This window comes from Perca fluviatilis, chromosome 15 (assembly GCF_010015445.1).
Source record: "Perca fluviatilis chromosome 15, GENO_Pfluv_1.0, whole genome shotgun sequence".
NCBI classification, from domain to species: Eukaryota; Metazoa; Chordata; class Actinopteri; order Perciformes; family Percidae; genus Perca; species Perca fluviatilis.
In genome coordinates, this window is record NC_053126.1 from 32,243,791 (window position 1) to 32,260,943 (window position 17,153).

Sequence of the window (17,153 nt, forward strand, 5' to 3'; positions counted from 1 at the left end):
ACACCCAAAGGGATAGAGGATTTTTACTTTGAAGTTCCCACCGGATATCCCGTGTTATATCATTTCAGTGCAGTTAGCTAAACTGGTGAGATATCAGATCCCGAAGTTGCCTTATGGTAAAGGAGTGACGGGTATGTAGTCTTTTCGAAACCCAATATTCTGACACCATATTCTTTTAAACTGATAACACCCGGACAGTGAGCGACTTCATAAGCCGTAGCAAGGCGGGCGAGGTAATTTTTCTGACGACTTTATACTCTTGTACTTTTTTGAAGGCCTGGGGGAAAACATAACGTTAAGCTAACGATAAGTAGCCACCATGGCATGGGAAGAATTACCTTGTTTTCTGGCCTCGGCTCTGTGCTCGCCTCTACCCCGTTCTCATGCTCTCTGATCCCACTGGACAACAAACAAGCAGAGGTAACTTCGCACTCAGCTGTCAATGCAGCTAACTGTTAGCATTATAATTTAGTCAACACCAACGGTTTTACTCTAGCTTGTTAGCTTGCGAGCCATGGCGGACAGCTTTGGTGAACACTCCGGCGGCGGAGCCCTTGGCTTAGGCGTTAACGGACAGGGCAGTGGATCTTCGTTGTTGCCGACTTTGGCCAATTCTCTGCCGGGGGGACACTCGGCAGCCAGCGGTGCTCACTCCAGCTCTAACCCGGCCTCCCCTCCTCCCGCAGCAGCCGCACAGAGTGGCCTAACCGCTCTGGTGGCCCCTATGTCCACTGTCACTGCTACCCCAGCCGCTTTTGGAAATACATTCACCCCCGGCTCCTCGCCGCCAGTCGTGGCCATGTCTCCGACCGTACACGCCTCCTCACCTCTCTCCGGTATTGGGCTAGGGGTCGGTGGGGTGGCAGGAGCGGGCCTTCTGTCCCAAATCCACGCCACTTCCTGGGATCCGACCCTCAGTACGGACTGGGACAACGAGAAGGCTTCCCAGCAGTGCATTCTGAGGATAAAGAGGTAATTAAAACATTTATTTTCATAGTTGTATGTTTTCAGGTAAGAACTTAAAAAGCAACGACGTGAGTAAAATCGAAAGTAAAAGTTTTTCATTAAGTTCAGCTATCACTGGAAATCTTAGCTAAGTCACAAGTGAAGGGGAATTTCCAGAAACCTCAGCATTTACTGCCTTTTTAGACAATAACATTACGCGGACCACATTAATTTAGCTTGGTTTAACACTTGACACGTTGCTTTCTAATCAGTAAAACGTTATTAAAGAGTCAGTTCGCCCATATTACAAATTTCTTACTAAAAATGGCCCCAATGAAAATAGTTTATAGTAGAGCTGGGCGATAGGGCAAAAATCAGATATCCCGATATTCTTGACCAAATACCTCAATATCGATATTGCAACGATATTCTAGGGTTGACAGTTGGTGCTTTAACAAAATATCTTCACACTTAGATTTTAGATAAATAATCATCAGTAATGTGGACATAATGTCTAAGTGGGGAAAAGGCAAATAATAGAACAGCTGGAGCAGTCTGGTAAGTTCAGAAAAGTACATAACTTTACTGTAATGCAGCCTTTAAAACCAGTAAAAGACACCACTTATGTCATATCACGATATCCAAAATCTAAGACGATATCTAGTTTCATATCACGATATCGATAAAATATCGATATATTGCCTAGCCCTAGTTTATAGCAAGGTTGTCGCCAGGCTAGGGACCGATATCTCTGTAATATCTCTATGTAAGATTCTCTCCATCTCTACCAACAATGTCCTTTCAGGAACCTCATCTGTCCCCCCTTCTTTTTTTCTATCTGTTTCTGCAGGGATATCATGTCAATCTACAAGGAACCTCCACCAGGGATGTTTGTCGTGCCTGATCCTCAAGACATGACCAAGGTAAAAGGCCAGGTCCCCTGTGACAAGACTGTGATACCATTTACGCTTATCATATCCGGATAAAATCTGAATGACTTTTAATACACTTAGCCACATACACTCACTGGCCACTTTATTAGCTACACCTTGCTAGTTCTGTGTTGGACCCCCTTTCAACAAGGTCCTGGAAACATTTCTCAGAGATTTTGACATGATACACCACGCAGTTAGTGCAGATTGTTGCTGCTGCACATCCATGATGCACATCTCCTGTTCTGCCACATCCCAAAGGATCCTCTATTGGATTGAGATCTGGTGACTGTGGAGGCTGTTCCAAGTTCAGGGTTATAATAGGGTAATAACAATACATATTTAATAGGGGTGTACGATTCGGAAAATGTCACGATTCGATTGCGATTAGAGATGCACCGATTACAACTTTCTAGGCCGATTCCGATTTTCTTTGAGTTAGGCCAGCCGATACCGATTTATGGCGATTCCGATTTAATTTTTTCTAACCACTTTATAGCACACACAAATATTTATTTTCTATCTTTTCTTTAATAGAACATTTTGCATAGAAGATTTTTTGAATAGATAATCGATCACTATAAAATAGAACTATATAAATTACTCCTGGTGTGGGAAATTCACACACATCTAAAGTGCAATGTTAGAACCATTTCCTTCTTTTCACATCCAATATCCAACTTAATATAATAAATATAGCCTTGCAGAATAAAGATATTTCTCAAAACACACATGCAGGCCTGTTTGAACGTCAACAATAACGTTACCTGAAAACATAAACGTCACCACTTATTTCACACACAGTTTAGCAACAAACTAAACGCTGGGGGAAGATTACTACGGTTTTAATGTTGGTTTTGAGCGGTATGCATCCCCACTAACCTGGAAAGTGTTTTAAACAGTAACGTTAATACAGCGTGTTGGAGGAATACAGTGTCTCCTTTTTTTTAATAATACAGCGTCTCTTGCAGTCGGACATCAGAGTCAGAGGGACCGTCACCGCAGCGTTCGCTAACGTGTGTGTGTGTGTGTATATATATGTATGTATGTGTATATATATATGTATGTATGTGTATATATATATGTATGTATGTGTATATATGTATGTATGTATGTATGTATATATATATATATGTATGTATGTATATATATATATATATATATATATATATATATATATATATATATATATATATATATATATATATATATATATATATAACATATAACATAAGACATAATCTGCTCTTGCTGTTTGTATTTTCACAAGACATCAGGATGATATCTGCAAACTGGCTACATGACGGAATAAAGTAGAATCCACCCACTGTTCCGCCAAACGTGACTTCACCTCTCATTACCTGAGAAAATACCTAGTCAACAAACTGAGATCGCAAATCAGTGTGTCTTTTTTTCAGTCGGTCCCTCTCATAGATTCAATTGCTAAATCACTATGAGATAGCCAGAGCCAGCTAGCCACCAGGAGTTGGGAGATACCTGGAGTCAACGTGTCATGTAGTGTAACTATCATCACAGTTTACCTACATGTTTGAGTATAAATAAAAACAATTCGGCACAATGTAATATTGTGTGCATGTTGTGGCAGTATCAGGGTATATGTGTAACACTTTGACACAGGGTTTCCAGTCCAACTAAAGTTGAAATCAGAGTAACCCATCATTAACAAACAGGGAAGAAGTGAAGTTTTTAGGTCATGGAATCACTCAAACTTGATGTTCTTCCCATTTGTACATTTCTTCCTCATCTGATGTGGATGTTGTTTTTTAGGTCAGATTTTCTGCTCATGGTCTGTTCATCCACAGCATCCCTCTCTCCCTTTGTACACCTCACCACCATCTCTTTAAACTAGGGATGCAAATGATCGATTAATTCATTAACCATTAGTTGATTGACTTTATCAATCGATTAACGATTAACTGATAAGCGGCTTTTTTCCTGAGAATGTAAATTTCTCACAGTATCAATAGTGTCTTTAACATAAAAAGCAAAATATTGCTTATATACTGAATAAAAATGCATGTTATATTGCTCAGTTGATGTTTTATTGTACCAGTTGGGATATGGTACAGATAATGGCATTTATGTAGTTTAACAAAATAAAGTATGCACAGAAAATTAAAATACATAAAAAATAATTGTGCACTGGCTCACTTGTTGCATGTGAAACATTAAGCAACATAAAATACATTTTAAATATAAATCTAAACAATATGGGTAGGCTTAGCCTACACTATATTAAGCCTACATATAATAATCTGGTAAACTATGTGGAAACATTAGCAGCAACACTTATAATCCCCCTTGGTCTGAGAAAGGTAACAGTAAGATTACTAGCCCAGAAAACGTCAAATATAGAACTGAACACAACTTAATCATCCCTGAGGAAGGTGACAGTACAAGCGTTGTCGTGCACACAGGCTATTACATGCCCGGTGAGTCCCCATGACTCCACAGCCTGGTTGAGTTTGTCAGCTAAATTATCAGCTGTATGTCTCTCTGACAGGCTCTCCATGAGAAGCACTGCTGACTTTACCTGCCAGTCGTTTCCAATGTAGTGGCAAGTTATTGTTATGTAGCTCTTTGTAGTCAGTGCCGTCCAACAATCTGTCGTCAGAGCCACATTAGCCACGGCTAACTGTGTTAGCTCAGCCTTCTTGTTTTTGTAGCGTGCTTCCAAGTGGGTAGTAATGGTCGCTCGAGAAGGGATATTATATCCTGGCTCCATGTAGTGTAATAACTCCCGAAATCCCTCACCGTCAGTGGTGCTAATTGGCATCATATCTTTTTCGATCATGCCGCAAATCCTCTGAGTAATGCCCTCCGCTTTCCTGTGGTCACATACTCGCCTTCCCACCACAGCAGCGATTGTAGATTGTGAAGGAGACAGACTTCCTCCCTGCAACATGGCTGCATGCAAGTTATGAAGGTGGTATCTTAGCGAACTCGTAGAGCTGCTGAACTTAAACGTAGTACCGCAGAGTTTACATTGGGCGTCTTTGTCATCATTAATTAATTTGAAATGCTCCCACACTCCACTCCATTTTGACCGCCTCATGCTTGTGTCGGGTCTCTCGCCGCCCGCGAGAATCTTGTGTCACTTTCAATTAGGCCTACGTCCTGTGGAAAACGGTCTTAGTTTGCAATGTTCAATTAGCCGACAATTAATTTAATTTAATCGAGTAAATTCTTATCAACAATTAATCGATAGTCGATTAACTGTTTACATCCCTACTTTAAACCATCTCCTTTTTCCACACATTTTTTCTTCATTTACTGCAGATCCATGCCCTGATCACAGGGCCGTTTGACACACCGTACGAAGGCGGCTTTTTCCTCTTCTTGTTCCGCTGCCCCCCCGACTACCCCATCCACCCACCACGGGTCAAGCTCATCACCACCGGACACAACACTGTCCGCTTCAACCCTAACTTTTACCGCAATGGCAAGGTCTGCCTCAGCATCCTGGGGTGAGTCAGAATTCATGTCTTTCCTGATTAGTAAGCCTATTTGTCTCCACATGGATTAATTTAAGTAGTAACTTCTATAAAAATACCATATGTCATATTTTCTGAAACTGTCATATTTTCTATACCCTGACAGTAGCACATGAGACAGATAATCTGTGGAAAAAAACAATAGCATTTGCGAGGCGTTTTTAGTGCCAGGCGCCGCAGCTTGCTCTCCATCGACTGCAAGACCCAGGGCATGATGGGAAATGCCTGGCTCTCAGCTGATGGTTTCAGAATCGAATGATGATCAGAATGATGATGTTTCATATTAACTTTTCATTTAACTGATTTAAAGGCTTATTCTATGAACAGTAGGGCTGTACCGAATAAAATAGTTTGAACTCCGGTGCTTTTCAACTGCGAATATTTGAAGTTTCGGTGGCAGCGGCGGGGAAATCAACATTTCCGACCGTACCTGAAGGCAGCTTTATTTCACGGGAAAAACAGAGAAAGAAAAGAGACGAAGCAAGAGCAGCAACTGCTTTGCTGTTTTTACACCTTGGCAGTTCAGTGCTTGAGTTTTGTTTTTTACTTTGTGGTTAAAACATGTTCATAGCAGCGATAGAGGCAGATAAGTTTCCTGTTACTGTAACGTTACAGGACTCGCACGCCACGATTCGGACGGACGAGTCTGCATTATCCACGGCCGTACTATGTTTACATTTATCAAATCGCCTGCTACAGTATAACCGTAAAGACTTCTAGAAACTTGCTTGTAGTGAAAATTTAGGTAGTAGCTTAATCGCTACGAAACACCACAGTGGATTTCAGCCTGATTGCACATTTAAAACAACAACGAATATTCGAATCCCAACATTAAAAATTGAATACCTACCCATAGAAAACATATTTTAATATTCAGATCCACCCTCTAGTTAACAGAACACGTGTGGCTGATGGATGATGATTATTACCATATTGGTCCAAATCCCCCCCCCCCCCCTTCAAGACTCATTTTTGGAAAAATACTTACGTTCTAAAACCAGCCTTTGCACTTGAACGCAGCGCAACCATCAGCTGGCTTAAGTCCAGCTGAGACTTTGTTGGAGACAATCACTGTGTCTCTCCATGTTTCAGGGCCTGGCACTAGGGTCGGTCGGTGTCTTGCTTCAGTTAGGAGGGCAACACACGTTTTACTCGTTTCGTGTTGTTGGAGACATCTGTTGTTGTCGGTGTGTTAACATAAAAAAAGTCTAGTCTAGAAATATAAGACAACCCCACTTTTTCTGATGTATTTCCAGGGAAAAAAAATCATATTCGGACCAATACGCTAGTTAGAGACTAAATACGTTCAGATTACAGATCATCAAGATTTTTTATGTCTGTAGAAAAATATTTGTAGGCTGGGATGCAGCACCACGATACTTCATTCAGAATAATATTTTCAAATAATATTTTGCCTTTAACAAATATTGCCACCCGCGATCAGGATATTGTGGGATATAGTCCATATTGTGATTTTGATCAAATTCTGGTTAGTTGTTCAGCCCTACTATTTAATGTGCTTCTGTCTTCCAACTTGGAGTTAATACACTGTAAGCTTAAGGTACTGTAAAATGTTTGTGTGTGTAGGACATGGACAGGCCCAGCATGGAGCCCAGCCCAGAGTATCTCATCTGTCCTCATCTCCATCCAGTCTCTGATGACCGAGAACCCCTATCACAATGAACCTGGCTTTGAACAGGTACTGTGTGTGTGTGTGTGTGTGTGTGTGTGTGTGTCTGTACATTCTTTTGCAGTAACTGGTCTACGTGTTTTGGAGTGAGCATGCTCCGCTGTGCAGTTACGATGTCTCCAGCAGTTGAGAACACTCTGACGCAACGGTGGGAGTTTAGAGCATTAAAAGAGTGCGTTGGTTGACTAGCACGTTACTTTAGGTTGGTGTTCGTCCACGTCTTTAATGTCACTCTCTGGGTGATGCTGTACCATGTAGTTTGTGGTGTTTCCAAACTACTTAACTTTAGTAAGCCTGCATATAGCATGATTCCCATCAAGTTATGTTTTCCCCTCAAGGTTATAAAAGCCGAAATGTGTCCAAACTGTCACCTTCAATGAGGATGGAGCAGGTTGAATAATTCTTTCAGTGAGGTTTGCCATTGTTTGCACTGACTAAAAAAATTCCGCTACACTTGTTCTTGTTCTGATTATGACAAGAGTGCCCAGGCGTCAGTGTGAATTTGACGCAGCGCCATCTATGGGAATGGCGAGGTAATGTCATTTCAGGACAATAGTGTCAAAACGAAAAAATAAATAAAAATATGAATCAATTTTTGGAATCGGTAGAGCTTGGATCTCGATTTGAATTGATTTTTTTTGCACAACCCTATTAACTACCTTAACTACTGTATGTATGAGCTGATACCAGCAATATAGCAATGTTACGCCTAATTCAGAATGACAGGCAGTATAGATTGCAGGTCATCTCTTGTTTGGTATTGAATGCACTTTAGTTAAAGTTTCCATATAAGATTACGGTCTCTTTGTGTGTGTGTCTTTCAGGAGCGCCACCCAGGGGACAGTAAGAACTACAACGAGTGTATCCGCCATGAAACCATGAGGGTGGCTGTGTGTGACATGCTGGAAGGCAAAGTCCCCTGTCCTGAAGCTCTGTGGTGAGACCAACATAATTGTCCAACTAAATTTTACTCTTCTTTAACATATGTCCTCTCTGCTCTTCTATCCTGTCCTTCTCACTTCTCTTCATTTTCATGTGTGTTTCTAGGAGTGTGATGGAGAAGTCCTTCCTAGAATACTATGATTTCTACGAGGGAGTGTGCAAAGAGAGACTGCATCTACAGGGACAGAACATGCAGGTGACTATATACTAGTGACTATATACTATTTATATTTTTCCATCTACATCTAACATTTTCTTATATTCTACATATTTAATATGCTTGGTGACAATTTATGGAAATCCTGTGAGATAAATATTCATAATGCAAAGATTTACCAATATACAGTACCAGTCAAAAGTTTGGATGCGCTTTCCCATTCAAGTGAATGAGAAAGCATGTCAAAATGTTTTAGGGATGCACCGAATCCAGGATTTGGCTTCGGAATCGGCCGAATATTGGGCTTTTTGACGGGGTTCGGTTTCTGCGAACCTTACAATTTTTTTTTCCACCGAAGCCTATGCTTGCACTACGCGCGCTACGCTGATCGACATAATGATGCCGCCATTGATTACGAGAAGGTGTTTACATAGGTGGACCTTTCAATGCACTAGGCTGTGAGAAAGTGAAAATGGAACTCGTGAGCAGAAAAAGTGTTGTTTGGCAGTACTTTGAGTCAAAAGAAGATGATTGCGATGGCGATTTGTCTCGTGGTGGCGAGGACCCTAAACAACACACAACATCGCCGCTGTTAAAACATTTGCGTATGAAACATCCAAAAGAATGAGTTGTGCATGAATCTGACGATACGATTCGTATCACGATACATGGGTCACGATTCAATATATTGCAATATATTTCGATACTGTGCGTAAGGTGATATGTTGGGAATTTTAAAGTATAATTTTAGAAAAACTAATATTTAAAAAAAGACATGATGTTCATAAAAGTCAAAGTTTACTTTCAGGTAAACAATTCAGTACACAGAAAATCAAACTGCCAGTTTGGGATTATGGTTCGCAGGTTCTTAGTGAGCAAATTTTTATATGCTAAAGTAGGCCAAAGTTCAGCCATAGCTACATTGTTAGCGTCCAACAAAAAGTAAGGCACTGTTAGGCAAGGACAGTAGTGGTGTGTCTCAGCATAGCCATCTAGCGGTAGTGGGTTTAAACACAACATAAACATGAACCACTGTCATCAATATTTTGATTTTTGAAAAAAAAAAAAAAAATCTTATTTCTCTGTTAAGAGAAAATGTTATTCCACAATTCAGTAGCTCTTTGTAGCCCTGGGGACCGGTGCTGAGGGCAACCGGCGAAGCATTAGATAATTTTGTGGATTACTGTAGCTTGTGCTATTTCATACAGGACAGGAGCAGGTGATGGCTTCACAAAAGGTGGAACATAGAGTCTTTGTGTCTCCGGAAAGAGAGCACACATCAATCACTACGAAACTATAATGGAGCGTTCACACCTAGGTAAAGCAAATTTTCGCGTCATTTTAATTATGTGAGTTTGATCGGAGGATCATATTTGCGGGATCATTAGAGCTGTAGGCACAAACAGCGTTTTATCCGTCATTAATATGGCCAAAATAACTTTGTACTTGTTGTAAAAGTCCAAGATACGTTGGACAATGAAACGGTTTTGTTTCTGGGTTAATAACATCGTCCGGAGGAGAAAAAAGCACAGTGATTTTCACTGCCTTTTTCAGGTAGTAAACGTTGCGTCTTCACGTCATTTACATCACGTCATTTACATCGTGTCATTCACTAATTTGCATCAGTTTTCAACAGATAGATGCCAATAACGGCACAAAGGTTTGTGGTTGAAATACTGTATATTATATTATTTTGTGAGCACCTAAACTAAAACATATATTTATGAGGAGTTTTAATAATCGTTGGGCTGCACCTAACGATTAGTAGAAAAGTTAGTAAATTAATTAGTTGTTTGGTCTATAAAAATAAAATTGTGAAAAATGTCAAATAGTGTTTCCTAAAGTCCAACATGATGTCCTAAAATGTCTTGTTTTATCCACAACTCAAAGATATTCAGCTTACTGTCATAGAAGAGTGAAGAAACTAGAAATTATTCACATTTAAGAAGCTGGAATCTGAGAATTTTTAGAGAACTGTTTTTTTCATAAATTACGCAAACCGATTCAATTATCAAAATAGTTGGCGATTCATTTAATGATTTGATAACGATCAATTAATCCATTCATTTTTGCAGCGCTAGATATTTTCCTGATAAAAACACATACAGATGGTAGCCTTATGTTACACCCCTACTGTAGTGAACTCATCAGGACAAATGCACGTACCATTACAAGCTTTATTACTGAGTAACGGTATGAACTTGGCTCACCTCTGCCCCCTCATTTTTATCTGTTGCTCTACCCAGGACCCATTTGGTGAGAAGCGTGGTCGTTTTGACTACCAGGGGCTGCTGACTCGCCTCAGTGCCACCCACAGGCGAATACGTGAGAAAAGCGTGGCGGAGGAGAACCACAACGACGACCATTCAGACTCAGACACCAGCTCCTCAGGGACGGACCCCGACAGCCAGGGCAGCTCCCAGCCCTGATTCCCTGCACACTGCTTGACTCAAAGCCAGGCCAAGAACTAAAGACAAAGGGATCTTTTTTTTTGTTATGTTTGCACTGGAGGAACAAAATCACAGAAGAGAATGCTACGCCCACGTCAAAGTTTGGTGAGTCCAGGGTTCAGGGTTGGAATCAAGCTTCTGTTGTATGGATGTTTCCGAGAGAGAAGAATTGGTAGTGCCCTCTTGATGGTGAAAATGAACGCCACTAGTCAAGTGCTGGAAAATCTGGCTTGGAGCAGTGTATTTGTGCTACTTTTGTAGCTAACCAGCTGTCATTTTGATGTCCTGATCCATTGTAAAAATTGTTGGCTGCCTAAATGCCTGTAAGATGTTGAGATTAACCAGCCATTGTTGCTTGTGGATACAAAAAAATTGTTTCACGGCTCAAATCTTTGAATTGAATTGAATCAGATATTGGCGGCAGTTCCACTTTGACCCACAAGCCCAAACTAACGCCCTGTCAGTTTTTGTATTCTCTTTACCTAGGAAAGACTGATGGGGATCAACAAGGCCTGGCGCTCACTTTGGCTTTGAAGTCGGGGCAGGTTTGGGTCAGACAAAGGGACCTTATACTGGGAGAGTCTGAGTTAGCTAGAGCAGTGGCAGGTGATAGTGTTTATGAAAGCAGGCTTTCCTTTAAAGTAGCTCTATCTTTTTTTAATTCAAGAGGTAGGAAGCAAAGACAGACCTTTTAACAAAAGGAAGGTAGTTGGAGGAAGTGGCAAGGCTTTATATCCCCTTGTCTTGTCTCCTCTGTCTTGGTTTATCCTCATCCGCCTCTATAACCAGGCCACATAAAACATCAGCAGCTCGCTAGTCTGAACACAATGATTCCTGTGTATTATACAAAGAGTTCTTTCAGTTCTAATAGTGCTGTTGAATTGACAGTAAATCTTTCTACCAGATACAAAGCCGCTAGAGAAGTGTCGCTTTCATTGACCTCCACTTTTATACCCTTTGTTATGCATTTTTTTTAAACTAATGCTAATTTGTCAGTTTGTAGGGTGCATTGTTTTTTTGGAAACCCTGCTGTTCTTTGGGTTGCTGGCACTTCTGATTAACCCGTCAAGATATAAACCAAACTATCCCATGCTTTAGCTACATCCACCCGGGCTCGGGGGAACTAATAGAAGCAAGGAAAATTAACTTTCCATGTGTTCACACTGCAAGTAACTCGAGACTTAACACTCGCGCTGTTGTGTCCGTATGAGGGCCTAAACCAAAGGCTTTGGTTGCATCTGTACCAACGTATAAACAGAAGGCAAATCAAGCCTTTTACTACTTTGGTATCAGTTTCTTTAATTTGAATAGTTTGAGGGGGAAAAAAACGATAAACCCTGTACTCCACTACTGTAACCAATATTCGTTTGTCATTTCAGGTGCATGCTTTTCACCACTAGATGGCAGGCTTGACACAGATTTGGGTTTGGGTTACAAAATCGCAGCAATAGGGGAAGTAAGGCAATGAAGAAATCTGAATAGCCCACCCTTTTTCTACAGTTTATTTTGTCTACGTGCACATGGGCAAGTTTCACTCACCAACGACACAGGAAATGAATGGACTTGTTGTCAGCATTTCTTGCAGTGTGATCACAGCGAGGAACAAAAGAGAAGGGAGCAGAGTTTTTAGGAGTTCATGAGTGGAGAAAACACTCCAAAGGGATAGAGTCCATCTAAATACTTAGTACTCGTTGAATGTGTTATTGGTTGCTGTGATTATTCCACCTTTTCATACTGGCTGTGAAAAGATCCCTTTCTAGTGTCTTAACTGTAAGAAACCGTAAGAAATGGGTCTAAAACTACAGTCCTCATTCAAGTTCAGCCGTGCGAGTTACACAAATCAAGTGGGTATGTCCGTCCTGTAGTCGGGTGTATGTTTATTGCTGTTTTCGTGCCAGGAATGATCTGAGTTATGGTGGTTCCATGCTGGATACATTATCAGTGGGAAGTGGAATTTTGTACTAAAAGGACTGTAACATCAGAAGATACCCACTTGATTTGACTGGCTCAGATTGCTGAAGCCTAAAAGGAGCTTCATGTTAATGTTCAATGCAGAAATGCATTGCAAAGCATTTCTGCACTGAACATTAAGAAGGGATCTCTTCCCAGCCAGTATGGAGAGGATTCATTATTATACTGAGTAACCAGTACCAGTAACTCTTCCAGAGTACATACAGGTTAGCTAAGCATAAAGACTGGATACAGCTCACTAACTAACACAATATATGTCCTTTGTTTAATCTCTACAAAACAAAAGTGTAAAAATGATAATTTGCCATTTTACAGGGGGATTATGTCCCAAGAAATAGTCCCGTACATAACCAACCATAAAACTTTGGTTTCACACTTCTGTTTTTTTGTAGGGATTCAACAATGAGCCTGTCAAAATGATACTACATTTTAATGAGTGAGCGTTAGAGGTGATGGTAGGAGGACTTTGATACTTTTGGACAGAGCCAGGCTAGTGTAATTATATGTGCTAAGCTGTGCTTTAGTCGATATGAGAGTAGTATCAATCTTCACGTTATACGCTTCACCAGGAAGGGAAGAAGTGTATTAGCAAAAATGTTAAACTACTCCTTTAAGTCTGAATACATACACTTTACCTTTTAGCATACCACCCTTCTTGTACTCTTTTCAAGAAGCTTATTCAACATGGTGAGACAAATGAATGACTTTTGTGCTTGTTCTGTTTTTGCCTGTTCTTTTCTGCCTTCCATTAGCTCTCTACAGCCATGTTGATTGGGGAGAAGAGCAGTTTGCCTCTGCTGTCAATGTTCTGTCAAACCCTGGTCCAGTGGCAGAGGTTAGGTTGCTAAAGATTCAAATGGGATTACTAATATAGGGCATTCCTTTTTATTATGTTATAGAATGGTTATATGAGAAGCAGCTCCTTGCAGAATATATGTGATTGCCAAAATGTTGATTGCAACACACTTCCTGAAGTGGAAGTGAAGAGATCCTCTCCCTGTTTGGTTGTGTTGTGTAACTTGTGCTTAATGCAGGGTTCTTCTGTGGCGCTATAATGCCCGGATTACTGACAGAAGATATCATTTCCAGGTCTAGAAAATGTTGGTATTGTACAGAAGTTCTGAAAAAAATACAGAATAAAATGTTGTTTAGTCCTGATACGTGTGACTAGTCTTTTTTTGTACAACCACTGTCGGTGCAAAGGGGCTGATATTTGTTTTGAGTAGTAGATCCAGATAGAACATGCAACTTTCTTGGCCACTAGCTTTAAGTTTTTGCTGTATTTTTCCACAGTGAGGTTATTGTATTTTTCTTAGCTTTTAAAAGCTGAAGCAGCATATTCTTTCATTCTTTAAGAAGGGGATAGTGCAAATTCTTAAAATGCATGACTATACAAGGGTTAAAAATGCCAGAAGTAGCCAAAATGCTATTTTTCATCTGTAGTCCACTCGCCCTGATGTTAAAAAGAGAGAAAAAAAAAACCAAGCAGAGTTTAGTCATTTAGTTAAATTCCCTTCCTTGCCCAGTGTAAAAAATAATGCATCTTTATGTACCATTATTCAGCTTGTAAACCAAATAAACCTAGCCTAGAAATCTAGACTCACCCTAGTGGCAGCAAATATTATTTGCATACATGCATAAAAATGTTCAAATAATTAACAAAACTCAAATAATTATAATTTCTTTAATAGGGTGTTAGTGCCCATGGTATGGGTAACTTGCACATCTGTTAAGGCACCTTTAATGCTGAAAGGTACATATAGGTTTTGGAGCATCATATGCTGCCATCCAAGCAAAGTCTTTTTCAGGGATGCCCCTGCTTATTTCAGCACAGACTGATAGGCCAATTCGAATGCCATTTTGGTGTGTTATCAAGACGCAAAATTGCTTTTTAGCGTGTTTATCAACGCTGTTCAGCCACCATTGACCGACATTACGAGTGAATTTTCGCCGTAGCGAGTAGTATGAAAGGACGTAAGTCCACAGAGGGACATTGGTTGGGGTGGGGGATGGGTAAAACACCCGAAATAGCTGGGAACACGTGTGGCGTTTGTCACCGTCGTGTTTTTGTCGCTTTTTGACGCTTTTTGTGCCTTTCCCAATGTTCTTTTCCTAAACCCAACCCCTTTTTTTGTTTACACACGTGTGACGTTCTCGCGATAGTACGGCACATTCTCGCGATAACACGCCACGTGGCGACGCCATACAGCGTAGACATACGTGGATAGCTCAAAATGCGTACAGATAACACGCCATTTGGCTTTAGGAAAGTGGTGTGTATGTTTACGCAAAGTCATGATGCCATGTTGTTCAGCAAGACAAATGACAAGCCTTACATGCAGTGGGAGATGACAAAGGAAGTGATTGTGAGCAGCGGCCTGTGAGTGGAGACTGATGATAGTCAGCTGGACAGTCAGTGAGAGGAGCATGTTTCTAATTTGTCATGATGTTTCCCCATCAGGTTGTGGTAATGTTATGTCCGTGTCTTGAATGTCTACAAATGAACTGTCAACGTAGTGTTGACGCTGTTTATCACCGCAACGAGGAGTGGGCTGGTCTGAAGAGCGGAGGAAGGAAGGTAGGTAGGCCATTTCACCTTATTTTCAGCCTCGCGGGTTAGCGTGTATATAAATGCACGAATAAAAGCCAAACCCTGTTAAGTTTTCTAGACACATAACCATAGTATCAAGTTTTTCCCAGGGTTGTGGTTATGCCGTGAAAATTTTAATACTAAAACATATAATAGTTAAAACACAGACAGGGATCATTTTACTGCACTATAACTCATTTTAATAATTAGGTACATCTTGTTGAGATAGATAGATGGATATATATATATATATATATATATATACTCAAGTAGAACTGCAAAGATTAGCTTATTGTGAACTATTAATCGCCAACTATTTTGATAATCGATTTGAGTCAATTTTTCACAATTCTCTGATTCCAGCTTTTAAATTTGTGAATATGTATGCGTTTCTTCACTCTTATATCTTTGAGTTGTGGACAAAACAACTTTTGAGAACATCATACTGGGCTTTGGGAAACACTGATTAACATTTTTCACTTTGCATTGACACTGTCACTCAACTTTTTAAGTGAAGATCTGAATGCACTTCGGCCAAAAACACAAGTGCTACTCAGGCTTCTTTGCCCGAGCCCATTTTCATAGTTTGTCAGGAGACAGCAGCTGTATACAGAAGAGGTGATGAGGGGCACTGGCACCTCAGCTCCACGCAGTCCAGGATGACTCCAGTGTCTGCATAATCCTTAAACACAGCTGGCAGATGTTCCTGTATTTTCTCTTCTGGTATCCAGATCCTCACAGACACTAGCACAGCATACAGAAAGTGTCTCCACTGAGTGACTGTGGACTGGTGGACTCCATACCGGTCAGCGAGATCATTCTGTTCTAAACCCAGCGCAAGGTAGTTGAGAAACATGAACATCTCATCAATGGGTTGCAGGGAACGAGTCTGTTCAAAAGAAATAAAATGTACATTAGGTTTCCCTTCACTTCAATTAGCCCTGATCTTTTTTAAGTTGTATTGTATGGTACATGAAAATAACTACTTACTACAGTGGAACTTAGCTCTTTGAAAGTACCTCATTGTGCCTGCGACACGGTCACACTGACCCTAGATAGTAGCGAGGGCTCTATTAAAGCCCAGAATCTCATGAGTCTCATAGATGCAAATATACACAACATTATTATTATCTGTGTAAATATTTTTAAATAAGTTTTACTGGAAAACGCGTAAATAACACTTGCAAGGTAATAACACAAGGTTATTTAATTTGACCATTATTCATAACTGAATGATATTTTCTTACTTTTCAAATTTAACATTATTATTTGTGGCACTTGTCCTATTGAAATAGTTTATATCATTTATCATCCTGACAACACTTTGTCTCCCAGTTTGGTTTGGTCTACCTCAGATGTTGCAAGACAGGACATCAGACAACACCATGTCCAGTCCAATTCCATTATCCCTGGTAGGGAAAAGTGACATTATTAGTAAACATAGTATATGTAAGACGGTTGCTCTGTGTCTCACCGGACCAATAGAGCTCAACAGTGGTCGCCCACTTTTTGAACGGCTCTGGTTCCGAAACTGATTTTCCCCCATTCAATATCTCCATTGACATTTCAGAAAGTGCTTGTATAATGAGTTTTAAGCCTGGAACCAAGCCAGCCACTTACGAGATGAATTGTGACCATAAAATCTTTGATTCGGCGCAAAAGAACATTTTGAAAACAGCAAAAAAGGCAAAGGTACAAGACTGCGTACAGAAACGATCATAGACTTAAAGGGATATGCCACCGTTTGTTGAAATAGGGCTTATCACTTATACCCTAGCTGTAGATAGGCAGGCCAACGCATTTTTTGTGCATGCATTGTTTTAGTCTGGTGCAACACCAGCAGCGCCGCCGCTAGTTAGCTTAGCGTAGTGAATGGAATCCTATGTTGCCGGTTAGCATGTTGTGAGTAAAAGTGAGCCAACAAAAGACAAAAAAGCAACCTAATTACTTGCACTGAGACA

At 40.5% G+C, this 17,153-nt stretch overlaps 1 protein-coding gene across 2 annotated transcripts; it reads left to right on the forward strand.

Annotated features, from left to right (window-relative positions):
- The first annotated feature begins 46 nt into the window (after positions 1-46).
- ube2z (ubiquitin-conjugating enzyme E2Z) lies at positions 47-13,760 on the forward strand. Of its 2 annotated transcripts, XM_039824701.1 has the most exons (8): positions 58-131; positions 687-972; positions 1,796-1,868; positions 5,178-5,365; positions 6,980-7,091; positions 7,907-8,019; positions 8,130-8,220; positions 10,428-13,760. In XM_039824701.1, exons 2-8 carry the CDS (start codon positions 725-727, stop codon positions 10,608-10,610), a joined length of 1,008 nt encoding a protein of 335 aa, XP_039680635.1. In that variant the 5' UTR covers positions 58-131; positions 687-724; the 3' UTR covers positions 10,611-13,760. The 2 variants fall into 2 exon arrangements, with proteins under 2 accessions (XP_039680634.1, XP_039680635.1); XM_039824700.1 differs by having other exon boundaries at positions 47-972.
- Positions 13,761-17,153: the final 3,393 nt, after the last annotated feature.